Source organism: Marmota marmota, unplaced genomic scaffold (assembly GCF_001458135.2).
Source record: "Marmota marmota marmota unplaced genomic scaffold, marMar, whole genome shotgun sequence".
Lineage (NCBI taxonomy): Eukaryota > Metazoa > Chordata > Mammalia > Rodentia > Sciuridae > Marmota > Marmota marmota.
In genome coordinates, this window is record NW_025999842.1 from 29437503 (window position 1) to 29453401 (window position 15899).

Sequence of the window (15899 nt, forward strand, 5' to 3'; positions counted from 1 at the left end):
TTAAAACTAATAAATAAATTTATTAATCTATAGGATACAAAATCAACTTACAAAAACTTAGTACAATTTCTATATGCCACTAATGACCTTGCTGAAAATAAAATTAAGAAAAAAAATAGATTATTGAATACATGGGCACCTCTGCGCCTCCAGCAAAATGTTCTTTTCAAACAAAGTCAGATGCAAAAGCTCAATGAGCAAAGAAAGTCAAATCGGAAAAATGCTTGGAGCTTTCTCTTTCCCACATTCTCATGGCCAACTCCATGTCTCCCCCAGGATATCTAAAATAGAATTTATTATCACTTAATATAAGACATTGCCCCCAAAGTTAAGAGAAAATTTATTTCTTCTTCTTAATCTTCCTCACCTTGATGGCTAGCACCTTCTTTTCCATCCACCCAAGCCAAAAATCCTCCTGAAGATTCATAATACACACAGACACATTAAAGGATCTGAATATACCTGAGTTCAAAAGCCAGGTTAAATTTATTTAACTCAGAAATTCCAAAACTCATTTTATGACACATATTCCCCTCTTCCTCCTTACTTTTTAAAGACTGAAAAATACTTTGGGGCTTTATTTCATTCAGAATGATTAGTCTATCTCAATTAGCAAATTAGCTCTTTGGATGCATATATCATTCAATATTCAAAAATGCTGAGGCAAAGTGAACCATTCAGGCTGGCTGCCAATCATGTGTGGTAATGAAGCACACAACCCTTGGGTGATGGGCCCCAGGCAGCTACGGAATTGATGCCACATCCATAGGCAACCTCATCTGTCTTCCACCACCATTACCAGCACAGGGGAAGGAGAGGTTGCCAAGTCCTAACAGAAATCATGCTTTGTCTTCAGTAAAATGTACCAAGTCTGCAGCGGATGATCACCATGTCATTTTATTTAGAGGAATTATAATGTTCACTTGTCTATAACCTTGGAGGATCGTGAGCAGCTCTGCAATCGACAAGGACTTTTTTCCGTACATTATCTCCTCTTGTGGATTTATGAGCCAAAAGATATCAAAATACCTGCAACTTCTGGCTTTCATATAAATTAGTATAGATCCTTGAATATTAGATCCCAAAATGATCTTAGCCTACAAAACAAGTATTTTTTTTAAAAAAAAACTGAAATAGTTCTGTGCCCTGTGTTGTTAGCACTAGACTTCCTAAGTGTATGGATACATGCTGCATCTTTTCTAATTTTGAAAACAAAGACTGTCTAATTAAGCTTTCATGAAATGGAAAAGTTATTTGAACCTGTTCTGGAGCTTAAATTGTGCTTTGATCAATAGTCTCTGGGGTTATTTGCTGTCTTTTCATGTCATCTATAGCTTTGATGTAGGAGACGGGGTCCTGCGGGCCTGGACACACTCGCTGACCAGTCTGGCGGCCTCCATAGCAGAACCCCAGTGCACTGAGATGCCCCCACTCCCGTGGCCATAGTGGTGGACCACAGGCAACCTCTGTCCCCCGTGGGCTAGGAGCTCTTTCTGCAGCCGCACGCCTGGCCTGACGGGCCTCAAGCCCACCTTCTCCTTTGTGATACAGGCTCTGTGGAGGGAGGGCTCCAGCACACAACACCGGGAAAAAATATCTCTGCTAATCTGTGCATCTGGGGACAAATTCCAGTCTCCTTTCTGCCTAGTTCCACCCAGGGTTACGTGGGAGGCACCAGGGTAAATATATGTCAGCCCACTCCCATCTCGGATAAAATGCTTCACCCAGGGGGCCTGAACTTGGAGCACTTGGCCCCTTACAGGGGAAATCGTTGGGTCTCCTGCAAGCTGTTGGCTTCCCAGGCCTGTGCAGTTGACCACGATGTCAAAGGACGGCTGAAGCTCCCACAGGTTTCCCAGGCGTCTGGTGAGTAGCAGGCCTCCACTTTCTTTTATCCTAGGGAGAAGAGACCATGGAGTGAGCCTCAGCAGCCACCCTGCTCAATCACTTCCAGGAAGTGGACAGAGACACAGGAACAAAAGAGATGTGGTGATCTGATGGACAAACACAACAACTTCAATTTTTAGCCATCCACAAAGAGATGCGTTACATCTTGGAAACCAGGGATCCCCAAGGTTTTTTTTTTTTTTTTTAAGTGAAAACCTATTTCAAAGAATGCACCACAGGGTTGGAGATGTAGTTTAGTTGATAGAGTGCTTGCCTGACATGCACAAGGCCCTGGGTTCAATCCCCAGCACCCTACATACACACACACACACACACACACACACACACCACACAAAAGCACAACAAAGGAAATGATGTGCCTTGCCATTTTTATATTTTGTAGAGTTCCTATGTCATTCCAGATGCAAAATAAATACCAAGCTGATCTGGTATTTTACATACCCATTTGTTGTTTATACCATTCATTTAACACCTAAATTTACTGTCTTTTTTTTATTATTAGTTGTTCAAAACATTACATAGTTCTTGACATATCATATTTCATACATTTGATTCAAGTGGGTTATGAACTCTCATTTTTACCCCGTATACAGATGCAGAATCACATCGGTTACACATCCATGTTTTTACATACTGCCATACTAGTAGTGTATGTTGTATTCTGCTGCCTTTCCTATCCTCTACTATCCCCCTCCCCTCCCCTCCCCTCCCATCTTCTCTCTCTACCCCATCTACTGTAATTCATTTCTCTCCTTTGTTTTTTTTTTACCCTTTTCCCTCACTTCCTCTTGTATGTAATTTTGTATACCAATGAGGGTCTCCTTCCATTTCCATGCAATTTCCCTTCTCTCTCCCTTTCCCTCCCACCTCTCATCCCAGTTTAATGTTAATCTTCTTCTCATGCTCTTCGTCCCTACTCTGTTCTTAGTTACTCTCCTTATATCAAAGAAGACATTTGGCATTTGTTTTTTAGGGATTGGCTAGCTTCACTTAGCATAATCTGCTCTAATGCCTAAATTTACTGTCTTAAACATTATATCTCATATTGTTAACCCTTGCATGTCCCTTGGTATCAGTCTGTCCTCCTTCATTACATGGTTGGTCCTGGGGTCACATATACTCTCTCCTCTCCACTTTTATGCCTACAGGGATGTCAGCACAAGAGGAACACAAAAAATTTGCAGCTGATGGACTTAATTACAATTGTGGTCAGTAATTTTTTTTGAGCAATCATATTAATAATGAAAAGAAATGGTTTATCTAGGTTCTAATGATAAGTTTTAAATTGTGGTAACATACATAGAACATAAAATTGACCGTTTTTAAGTGCACAATTCAGTGGCATTAAGCACATGCACCTTGCTGTGCTCCTACCACCACCATCCATAACAGAACTCTGTTCACTCTGCAGAACAGAAACTCTGTAGCCATTAAGCAATAACTCCCTATAATCTTGTCATCTTAATCTTAATCCCTCATAATCCTATAATCTTATTCATAGGTCACTTGTAGAATATAGAAGATTTAATATAAAAGACTCAGCAGTTCTGTTCAACAGATTCAGGTTGAATATCTAGAAGCGAGGCAATGCTAAGAGGGACAAAAGGCGGGTGAGGCACGGTGTCCTTCCTCAAAGGCTGACAGTGTAAATAACTGGCAGAAGAAAGTTCTAAACGCACACACACACACACACACACACACACCTCCCCATTGGTTCTCTTTCACTGGAGAATCCTAACAAATACAAGGTGATAGGGTACCACAAAGGCATCCTCTCTCTACAACTGCTACAATTCCAGCACATTCCAGAGAGAATCTGGAAAGAGATGCCACCAGCAACGAAGGGCCAGTGCTTATTCTCTCCTCCTGCTCCTGAGAGAGCAGAAGTGGCCATGCCGGCATTTCTGCCTTCAAAGTCAGATAAACAGGTTTCATGAGATGGACAGCATAAGAAAAGACAGAGACTTCCAGAGCACAAAGAAGACGTGGGTGAAACCATGGTGAATCATGGCATCGTTTGGCCACTGGTTTTAACTGAGCCAGAAGGGACTCTTTAAAAGTCTAGTGTTCTGTCCCCACCTCCTGGTTGGAAAGTTCAGCTGAAACTTGTACCAAGATCTGTAGAAAATTGGCCCTCTGACACTGGTTCCCGTTTCCAGAAAATGCGGCAAATTGATGAGGGTGGCACATTGCTGCACAAGTGCCCCACAGACCCTGACCCCAATAGCTCAGCTTCCTAATCTGTAAAACAGCATCTTATGTCAGTGGGTTACAACTTATCTGCAGAGACCTGTCTCCATCCCCTCGGTCCCCACACTCCCTCCCTCATAGAGACCACTGAAGTGTCTCCACGGAACCATTTGAAAACTCTGGATTAGGTTTGTTTATTATTCAACAAATATTTACAGAGCACTCCAGTTCTAGTCACTGGCATTTTCACCCTATGCATCCTCATTTGTGATTCTGAAAAATCTGTGACACAGTATGTCCTTAACCTGAGAAAGCCATCTGAGAAAGCCAAAGGAAAGAATCTGGCCAAAACCCACACTTCACAGCCACAGAGAACGAATAAAACCTTTGATGTGACTAAAGTGGTTAAAAGTGAGAGAATGAGTCCAGGACTTTTAAAAATCTTTTAGTTTTTAGTTTAGTTTTATATTGTTTTAGTAAAAAAAAAAAAATCTCATAGATAAAAAGTATTTAATGCAGCAAATTTTATGGGCACAAGTTTTTAGTTATCTCAGTGGAACAGTTTGGGGGCTTCGATTGTATTTTAAGTGTTTAATGAGACGTGAGTATTTTCAAAGGTGAAGTCACTCTGTAAAGCTTTTCACCTCTATCAATAAGATAGAAAGAAAATTAAACTGGGATTTTTGTGACGATACTGAGCAACACATTGCCATGTGTTTATAAGTCTTTATAAAGCAAATACCAAGAAAAATCTTTAAGGAAGAGTGTAGAGGAGCTCTACCCTTTAGCTTATCAAATTCTCTAAACTGTAATCCTTCCTCCATAATGTGGGAATAATAATACTTCAGAGGCTCATTGTGAAAATTAAATGAGACACCATCTGGTGAAGGCCTGACACAATGCTCAACACATTGCAGTTGTTCAATAAAGATTTTTTTAATAAGAAAAATAAAGGGCTTAGGGCTTTGTTTTGCCACTGTAAAATATAGGACCTGCTGTGCCATCTTTGAGGATATTGGCCCTTCGCAACTATACAGCATTTAGGTTTAATTATGGCATCACATTAAAAAAAAAGTTTTATCATTATTTGAATGTTATCTGAATCATCATCTGATCACTTTTTAAATGTTATCTTAGTTTTGCTCTTATTTTAATAGATTATAGGTTCCATGTGTTAATGTTTGGACACGATGTTCTGTGCTCCGGTCACCCTGGTTAGAATTCAGAATTATTATCCTAATTTCGGGAAATAAGAGACCTTATCAGTCTTGAGACTGAAGCAAATTTCTTAAAGTCACTAGATTTGTTTTCTTAGCGATAAACTAGGGGTAAGAGTACATTGTTCACAGAGTTGATATGTTATATAAGAATTCAACAAATGCAAATGTCTTTCTCTTCTATTTCAATAGTCCCCTGCAGGAAGCTGCTGATGAAAGACCAGTCCCTAACTGGAGATTCCCTGTATGGTCAGATGGATGGGCTATTGGAAGGCCCTGTCAAGCTTTATGTGCGGAGTCCCCTCCTTGTATCTCAGGAAACCTCCTGAATATGCATAGAGACTGGTCATCTTTACACGGTTGCAATGTGACCACCCAGCAATGACCAGTCATAATTACACATCCCACCAGTACATAGGAGGAAACCATCCTTGAAGCTCAATGCTGACTTAACTGACCAGGTATCTAAAAAGTGACTTCCATGACCAGGTGAGGTAGTTATTTGATATGACATGGTTGGGGGTATAAGAAACTAGATGACTTTCCTCTTGGGGTGTCCTGCAACTAAGCAAGATCTTATCCTAGAGAAAGAAGGAATACTATTGTCCCAACCTCCCACAAGGAAATAGGAGCTCAGCTTGCTAAATAGCCCCAACCCAATGTCCTTTGGTCTTTACCCTCAAACATAAAAGTGCACGTTTTTGCCAAGCCTAACAGTCAGCATAGCATCAGCCTGATCATGATATGGGAGGTGACAGGCAAGGACTCTTCCCTTCACTCTCTGAAAGTTTCAGAAAAGCGGGAGACTGTGTTGGGTATGGCTGACCATGATGGGCTTGCTCAGTACTTCTACCTCCCTTCCCCCACCTCCCACCTCTCACCTCCATCCTCTCTGTACTCTTGGAACTAGAGGCAATCCCCACCTTCCACCTTCCATTCCTTGTTATGATGACAAGGGAACAGGTGGGGGGGGGGGCACTAAGCAGGAGGTGGGGCTCTGCTGTAGAGGCAGCCTTGAGGACAGTGGGGACCAGGAGTCACAGCCTAGGCAGAGCTAAACCAGCAGAGACAACACAGTGACCTGGAATGCACAGGCTAGGACCCACTGGCTGAAACTTAGAACCCAATTGTTTTGTAACTAAATGAATAGAAAGTGGACAAAAATTGGTTTTGTCACTTAAGATTTCTGAATGGCTTCTAATTTGGCCAAAGGTAGATATTTTAACTCTACTTTGAGACAGACTGCACCCAGTTTTGAGAATATTATCCACATAGGCCTCAGGCTTATGCAAATATAAAGTAAAAAGTTCCTCCTTTGGATCTAAGCCCAAGTTGGGGAGAGAAGGTTGCTCCTCTGGAGACCAAAGGCTTGGAAAACTCTGCCATGTGGCTCAGCCCAGGAGGAAGGAAGGTGGCATCATGCCCTTCCCCCGCTGGCCTCCCAGGCCCGCTCAGCATCCTCCCTTAGAGGTTGAGGGCTCCAGTGGTTAGAGAACTGGTGAGGCCCCAGCAGGACTGCTTGGAGCCAGGGCTTTAGAGCTGGAGAGAGACATTCCTCTCCAATAGCACGTGAAGCCAGCTCCACTCTGACCCCAGGAAGGACTAGCCCCTACCAAGGTGCCTCTAGATCCTCAAGTTAGTTGAAATGAGAAAAAGAGCAAGGTTTCAAGTCACTGTGTGAAGATGGGTTGCAGAGGGGAGGTGAGAACCACTGAGGGACTTGGAAGCCACTGCTGAAGACACAGAAAGATGCAAAGATGGCTGGTACCAGGATCAAGGACCTAGATGGAGGATGGGAAGGGCAGGGCTGACTGAATCAGTGACTTGTGACAACTGTATTAAATGTAGCCAGGTGGCATGCATTGGACATGTATAATTAGATGTAGTGAATTTTTAAAATTACTCCTTGCTTTCCACCTAAAGAATAACACCTTATGAATAGTGATCAGAAGATTAAAAATGTTAAGTCTAAGTCTATTGGTCCAAAATCAAGAAAACTAATTTAAGATCTCAGTTTGCAAACAATACTATGCATATAGACTTACAGAGGAAACAGACCCTGTTTCTTTAAGGCAACACTTAATGTAGCTATGCTCAAGATAACTTACCGTAGTTAGAGTTTTAAAATGTTTTTTAATTTCCCAGTGCAACTAAATGTGCATGGTGTCATTTTGACCTGACCAGCTTACCTCATCTAATGACCATAGTCTTCACTGGTCCTCTGCTATGACTTCTCCAACAAAATAAATCGTATTTAATTTCACACTTCTCTGAATACACATCCTGGCCTTGTCAACTCTGCACTCATATTAAACACTTTGAAATCCCATTCAGGCACAGAACAACCTCTAGCGCCTTCAAGGAAGGGAACATGACTGAGACCAGGGCTTTTACAGCCAGGCTGGTCCTAGAGGGGAGTGGCCATGCACCCCCTGGTCCATCTAGCTGGTGAGGCTGTGGGAAGAAATTCACCTCTGCAGCTGCATAGGTTGGGTTAGCTACCTAAGCCCTAGTGGAAGGCCCAAGGGTTACTGCACCTCACACAGCCTCCATCCATTCCCTAGGAACCTCATGGCCATCATGAGAAAAAAATAAGCATTATCTTTTTTCCACCTTCTTGCATAATGCCCTCTCACCCCAGCCTTAGCTAATCAGGGACAAAGGGGACTGCTCCGGTTCCACCCTGTGTCTGGGGCCTTTTACCTCCAATTCCACTCAGGGATAGTGGGGGAGAGGGGGCAGAGGAGACGGGGAGAAGAGGAAGGAAATTCCTAGGGGGAAAAATGCAGAGGGGCACTGGAATAGGCTGTGCTCTGACCACCTGGTTTATATTGAGCAGGAGGAAAACAGGTGATATGCACTGAAAGAGACTTTTGCTAGTCAGATGTGTAAGACTGGCACAACCTATCTCAGTGCTGATGTACAGTACAGGTACATACGTCTATATAGCTGTGGAGGAAGTCACAGGAATCAGGGTGGATGGGAGAGCACAGAGTACAGAAGAAAAAGATGGGAGACAGAGCATCCTCCCAGAGAGAGGCCTTATCAGAGAGTAGGAGGGAGGTGTGGGGGAGTTCAGCCTGGTCAGTGCTGTGGTCAGCACAGGCCTTAGAAGGCAGCCTGCCAAGTGGCAAGCTCCCAGGAAAGGGCCACCCTGATTTCTGGTTGTCATCAAAGGCAGGATGACTCTGGTCCTTGCAGGATAATTGATTTAGGTTGGCTGCCTAGTGGAAGACTTACTGCTGCTATGATTCATTTCCTGGACAGAGCAAGTAAAAAACAGCAGAATTGAATGCCACTGTCCAAAGATATAAAATATGACCTGCATGGAGGACTAAACCTCTGAGGATATTTTGTTTGTTGGTTTGTTCTGGAAATTAAAGGGCATTGTTTGAGCAGCCGATGATCTCTTCTGTTCTTTGAAAAACACTCATTATCTAAGTAGTAATAAAATAATATACGTTTCCTGGGAGCAGATGTAATTTCAGGAGGACGGTGCTGAGGTAGAAACCGTTGCTGTAGGGCTTGCCAAGTGAAATGCTCATTTTTGAGTTAGAACACTGAAAGCTAAGCACTTACATTGTGTGGAAGAGGCGTAGGAGGCAACAAAATACACTCTGAGTGTGAAGAATAGGCAGGGATTGTGCAGCTGCCCATCTGGGTCTGCCCCCGGGAGGCATGTGGGTGGCAGCCCACAGAGTGAGCCCCAGGCTCCCACCCCCTCACCACCACCTGCCCTGCCTCCCAGGCTAAAATCCTCACCATAAAATGCTTATCTTGGCCTGAGAGTCCCTTCCCTGCAAAGGCTCCCCTGGGAGCAAATGGGACATGTAGCCTTCTTCCTCCACCATGTTGGCCATCTGGTCTGGCCAAATGCCAGGCATGTACACATTCCAAAATCCAGAAAAAAAAAATCCAAAATTCAAAATGCTTCTGGCCCCCAAAATTTCAGATAAGGGATATTCAACCTGTACACAGACTTGGGAACCAAAAGAACCTATTTTTCACAACAATTAATGTGTCTGTAATTTTCAGAATGAATGAAAAAGAGATTTATTAATGTATTTTAAAAAAATACATTCTTGATGTATTTTCTAACTGGAAACAAGAACTCCTGAAAACCAGGCCAAAATGCAAGTTCAAGGTATTACGGGCTGAACTTAGTCAGTAAGCAATTACATAATTGGATAAACCCTCAATTTTAGAGTTTTTACTCATAACAAAAGAAAATAATGAAGCCTATTTTTTTACTGCAAATGAGAAAAATTCAAAAATAAGTTCTAATAAGCATAAGATATTCTCATCCAAAAAACTAAAGTAAATCATATTCCTTTATAACTGAAAAGTAGTCTCCAAATTTCTCCATTTTACAGCACAGGAAACTACTACTTCAGTAAAGTGGGTTTTACTGGGAGTCAGAAGAACAGGGGACATATTGGGCATGAGCATCACAGTGCATGCTGTAACCCCATAAAACACATTAGTTACTGTGTGCATGGTGTGCACAACTTGGTCCTTGTGACTGAAACACAGTCTTCAGACTGTTTTACAAAACTCCAGACATTGGTGAGTGGCAAGACACAATGTAAAAGGGTCCGAGAGGGCCCAGAGAATTTCCAATGTATGTTTGCTGGATAGCTATGAATTTACTTATGGTTGTGACAGAGGAAGGAAGCAATCTTACAAGAGCCATTTCAACCCACCTTTTCTCCAACCAGGAGAGGTAAGCAGAGGTTTCACATTTCAGGGTTGTAAAAGCCTGACCAAACACATGTTGAGGGAATTTCTTCAGCTCGGCCTCTGTCATCTTTCGAAATCCCAGAACCACATCAGCCCAGAATGGCACTTCTTCCGCAGGAATGCTCTGAAATATCTGCCAACTCAAACATAATAAACAGAAATTTTTCCTGAAATTTTGCAAAATAATTTATTTCCAGTAAACTCCATGTGACATTCTCTAAAGCACTTAAACCATTTTCTTTCTGTAAACACAAAGAGAAAAGATCTATTCTTCCATTCTCTTGGGTTCAGATAACTAAATAACTAAATTTCAAATGTTCATGGTTGGAAGAATAAGACATTTTAGAAGCCAAGAGTTTAGCTTAGTGGCAGAGGTCCTGGGTTCAATCCCTAGCACCGCAAATAAATCAACAATAAAAAAGTATCCTTTGAAGATTGAATTCAATTCATTTTTTCTAAAATGCTTTTAAGCCCAGATTTTCTGTCTTCTTATATCATGATTTTTTGAAGAAAGATTTTTCTGTTGTGCACAATGCTTTACATAAATATAGTAAGCAAAATGTCAAAAGTTTCAAGGCTAGCCGTGGTTTTGAAAAAAATATCTGAATTGCAATAATTTGCACCCTTGCTTCTGGCACACTGTATAAAATCATGAATTAAGTTTTAGGTCATCAAGTTTAGCTCTAGGACTAGAGAGAAATCTAGGGTCCTGATTAGGAGTCCTGGTGGGTCACAGAGTGGTTGGGGCTGATAAGCCTGGAATGATATTTGTTGCTAACAAGAAGCTTGAAATAGTGCTACCAATAGCTGTTGCATAAACGTTTACATTTATAAATATTGGGTTGTTTCCATCAGTAAATACAACCATCATTGCTCTAAAACAGCAAAGAAATATAAGTTTAGAGCTAATGATGTGGTCATTAATGTACCAGAATTTCTATCTGTAAATAATTCAAAGCAGCTCCCAAGGGAGTATATGAACGAGGCTTACTGCATGGCCTACAGTGGTCATTCTGTATGCTCCCTCTGGACTGGAAAGAGACCACAGCTCCACCACCATCTGCAGGCCAAACACTCAGAGGGCTATGCCTCTAACCTTGCTCTCTCTCTCCCAAGCTCCCAAAACAGATGCAGACCCATGTTCGTGTTGCTTACTCCTCGCTATGTTAATCTACTAGATCTCTCTCTCTCTCTCTCTCTCTCTCTCCCCTTCTCTCCCACCCGCCCCACACTCTTTCCCTATTGCTTCCCAACTCAGAAAATGGCACCTATCTACACTGACGTTTATGCCAGAAACCCAGAATCATCCTTGATTTTCTTTCTCCCCTAACCTACCACATGCCATCAACCATCAAATCCCACCATATCTCCCAAAGTATTTCTAAAATCCATCTACTCTCTGTCCCTGTTATCAAACCTAATCTATCCAACCATCATCTATCTACCTTCCCACAAATCTTTTATCCATACTACAGATAAAATACTTTTTTTTTTTGATACCAGGGATTGAACCCAGGAGCACTTAACCACTGAGCCACATCCCACATCCCTAGCTCTTTTTTTTTTTAGACAGGATCTCACTAAGTTTCTTAGGGCCTCACTAAGTTGTTGAGGCTGGCTGGCTTTGAACTTGCAATCATCCTGCCCCAGCCTCCTGAGCCACTGGGATTAGAGGCATGCACCACCATGCCTGGCCAGATAAAATACTTTTGAAATGCAAATATGATCGGTTACTTCAATGTGTAAAATCCCTCAGTGACTCCCCATGGCCCTGGACTTTCTTTAGTCCCTCCAATAAACCAGAATTGCCCAGGACTCAGGTCTGTGGGCTGTTCCCTTTACCTGGAATATTGTCTCTGTCTCCCATCTTGTCTCTGCCTCATTCACCTCTAAATATCACAAGACTAATTTAACACTCATCCTGAGGATCTCAGACAGAACACTTTCTTTTTGCATTGTTTCTTATACTTTCCCAGAGACTTGTACTCTTACCTTGCCCACTCAGGTCTCATTTGTAACTTATTAGATTTAGTATATTCCCTGCTGACCATAAGGGCAGAACTGTATCTGTCATCCTTAAAAATCTACTTAACACCTATTTATTATGCATCTATGATATGCCAAGAAGAATTACCAAATTGTTTATTACTATGTCCCCGATTCCTAGGAAAGCACTTGGTGATTGCTGAATGAGTCATTATGAAGAAAAGAATAAAGTTATATACTTATACCAAAGATGCACAGGACATTTGTAAAGTCTTACCCTTGAAAGGACATAAGAATTGTGGTCGTGGCTGTTTCCAAAAAGTACTGAGAGCCAGAGTTCGTGAATTGGGCTGGTTCATATTAGTTTTGGACAAAAATAAAGTAAGACCATAACTCATGAGACTAATTTTTCTATGCAGTTGATTGACTGGTCCTGGAGATGGAGAAGAAACAATCCATAGCTTGACAGAGAAGCGAAAGCTGCTACTTTGGGTAGGAGCTTTTGGAAAATTAGTAATGTTGACATCATCGTAAGGTTTGTATGGTGAGAGAAGGCAAGAAGAAGAAAAGGATAGAAATCATCCAGATAGAGGAGTCTACACAGGAGAAAATGTCAGCAAGAAACCTGACATAAGAGAGATGGGCAATTTTTTTCAACAGTCATAATGGTACAAAGATGCAAAGGTTTTGAGAATAGGTAAAAGGTCTTAGCCCTTCTGTAGGCTAGGCTGTAGGGCATGAACTGTGTCTGTCCCACAGGACAACACAGACAACATGTCTTCTGTCACACAATGACATCAAGACAAATTAAAATGGAGAGACTGCTTTGTGACCTTCATTTAGGAGGATATTGAAAGTTATTGTCATATTTACAATGCTTAGTTTGTGTTAGAAATGTTAAATAGGATTCATTTTTAAACTTTCATTTAAGTATGCATGCCTTCTAAAATTAGATATTCAAAATCAAATAAAGGTGTGCTGACTATTTCAGAAATGCTTTTTTCTTCTCCCAAATGGTACTTGGAAAGAAAATTTCAGTGATTGCAAAACTTGCTCCTTTGGAACATCTCATTCTCCAAGGACACCAAGTAAATAAGATGTCCCTCTATGTTTTGCTTCTACACACAGTGTCACACTTGTTGGCTTTCCAGTAGCCATACCATCCCCACATAACCCAAATTTGGGGTTACCTGCTATGCAGACTTTCTGGTTTTGTTTCTGGTTTGGGGGCTTGGTTGTTTGGGGGGCTTGTAGAAACCTTACGATGATGTGATGTCACATTAAAGGTGTGGGGAGGGCATATTTCCAAATCATTGCATATTCCCTGAGAAAACTCAAGAAAGCTTTTGTAATGAGAAACTGTTAATAGTCACTTATAGTTTAAAAAAAAACTAATACTATAACTTGTCTTTCTTGCATTCCTTTGAGTGAAGAATGTTCTTCTTTAGAAAGAATGTTCTTTCTAAATCCTCCCACTCTTTCTAAATCCTCAGCACTCTGCTCACAGCAAAGATTCAATAAATATTTTATGTTGAACTCTAGTATCTGCCCAGATTATTCTCATTTCTAAAATAACTTCACATTCTTTCTCTTACCCTGACACCAGATGAACACCAGCATCTGCAGCTTCCGCAGAACAGGCAATTGCATACAGGTGATCAAAGGTGTCTTTAAACCACCGCTTCAGTGTATGGATGGGTGTGTCTGTAGCCATAGAGAAAAGCAATGAGGAACAGAAAAGAAAATGATGATAGCAGCATTGTTCTGATAAGCTCCTTTCTAGAAACTGGGGGAGGGGGAACAGGGAGCCAGGAAGGAGCATTAGTTAAAGTACCCCATGGTGGTGGAGGACGGGTCAGTGACCAGAGTTTTGGATGCTGACACATGCTATCCAAACCTGCTCACATAATGATTAATCATCGGAGGAGGAACAAGCCAATCAGCCAAAGCTTAGAGACATGAGAGCCAGCTGGAATATACCTTGGGCACAAGGTATATTTCCAAGGTCATTGAAGTGTCCATAGCCAGACTGAGCTAAAATGAGTTAATAGCTGAGGAATCCAGCTGGCCAAAGAGTGGAGACAATAGGAGAAAGGACTGAGGGTCTCCTTCCTGGAGGCTAAAAATAAGATGGATAACTGGGAGTGTCTGTGGGGCCCAGGTCAAACAGGACAGAAAACGGACTACATGACAATGGAAAGTCCCAAAGGCCTGCCTCATGGTGGTGAGCTCTTCAGGCCAGATTTCTCTGCCAGTTAACCTCCACACCATGGAGTCATGGACCAGCTCAGGTTAGCATTCCCAAGGTCAGCAGGGTGAGGGGGACCACACCATCCCCCAGACATCCCTGCTAGAGCACAGGAGGTTGCATCTGGGTCCAGCTTCTGGAACAGTGCCAGGCCTATCATAAAAGAAACAAGAGGCATGGTTTGAGGGCAACAAAGACGGTGTCCAGTGTAGGTACAGAGAGCCAGCACAATCCAGAGGACAGAAACCTTAACTGGGGTGGAGTGTCAGGACATTTGATTCCTGTGGAAGGTCATGAGGGAATGTTCAGGATCAGGCCAGAGACCAGGGAACAGTAATTGCAAAGGGCCACTACCAATAGCCACAGAGGACATGTGGAAACTGAGGCAAACAGAATATTGGGTGGGCTCTGCTTAAAGAAGGATCCCTGGAAATCACAGAATAGATGGAAAGGCCCTTGGAGACATCATGCTCCTCAATAAAAGGTCACGGAGAGCAAATCAGCCACAGGATTTTTAAATAATTCACTTGTTATAGAGCCAATAGATATTTCTTTAATAGTAGATCTACAGTGTCTTCATTAAACATGTGCCTGTGCCAACTCAACACTGTATTCTAAGATTGCAGGCGAGGGTTGCTGATTTAAAAATAGCAAAGGGGGCTGGGACTGTGGTTCAGTGGTACAGCACTCGCCTAGCATATGTGAGGCACTGAGTTCGAGCCTCAGCACCACATAAAGGTAAACAAATAAAGATATTGTCCATCTACAACTAAAAAATAAATATATTTTAAAAAAATAAAAATAGCAAAGAAATAAATGATAAGCTGCAGAGAGAGCTATGGGGGACCTTGTTATGATTTGGATCTTAAATGTCCCCCAAAGGCTCATTTGTGAAAGTCTTTGTGGGTGATTGGATCATGGGAGTCCTGACCTCATGAATGAATTAATCCATTTATGGATTCATAGTAATGGGTTTGGTGGGAGAGGCTTTGTTATAAAAGCAAGTTCTCTCTTCTTTCTGTCCTCCATGAGGTGAGCAGCTCTATCATGTGGCTCCCTGCCAAGATACTTTTTGCTTTGTCACAGGCCCAAAGTGATGGGGCCAAGCAACTGAAACCATGACCTAAAATAAAACTTTCCACATTTAAGTTGATTATGTCAGATATTTTTGTCACAGTGATGGAAATCTTACTAATACTGACCTCCGCTGAAGTATCCCCAATGATCTATGTCAATATAGAGGGCTTCTGTTGAAATGAATCTCCCATTCCCATCCCAAACCTTAAAAAACAAAATAGCGACTGAGATTCACATGCTGCAGAAGTTATCCCAAAAGAACAGATAATTCTAAATGAACAGGAGTTAAGCAAATCTGATAATCTGACTCAAATTCAAGTGATAGTAAAACAAAACTGTAGCTGGAATGGCAGGAATAACAGCAAATGCTGATAGAATCCTGACTGTGGGCCAGACTCTCTTCTGAATGCTTTACCTACACACTCACTCATTTCTCATAATAACACTACAGGATAGGTATGGTCCCCATATGGTATTGACATTTACTACTGGGGCTGATGTGAATCATGGGAAGAATCCCAAAGAGAAGATCA

At 41.9% G+C, this 15899-nt stretch overlaps 1 protein-coding gene across 5 annotated transcripts in view; it reads right to left on the bottom strand.

Moving 5' to 3' along the window:
• Positions 1–15899, bottom strand: part of Ddo (D-aspartate oxidase) — a 19461-nt gene continuing 3562 nt past the window's right edge. For 2 of the 5 annotated variants that reach the window (XM_015500141.2, XM_048787906.1), the window contains 3 exons: positions 13637–13745; positions 10019–10195; positions 1–1896 (listed from right to left, as the gene is read on the bottom strand). In XM_015500141.2, the coding sequence (XP_015355627.1) occupies positions 1329–1896; positions 10019–10195; positions 13637–13745 (854 nt within the window). In that variant the 3' untranslated portion in view covers positions 1–1328. Of the gene's footprint in view, positions 1897–10018; positions 10196–13636; positions 13746–15899 lie in introns of those variants that run through there. The other 3 variants (XM_048787900.1, XM_048787896.1, XM_048787888.1) reach the window with 3 other exon arrangements.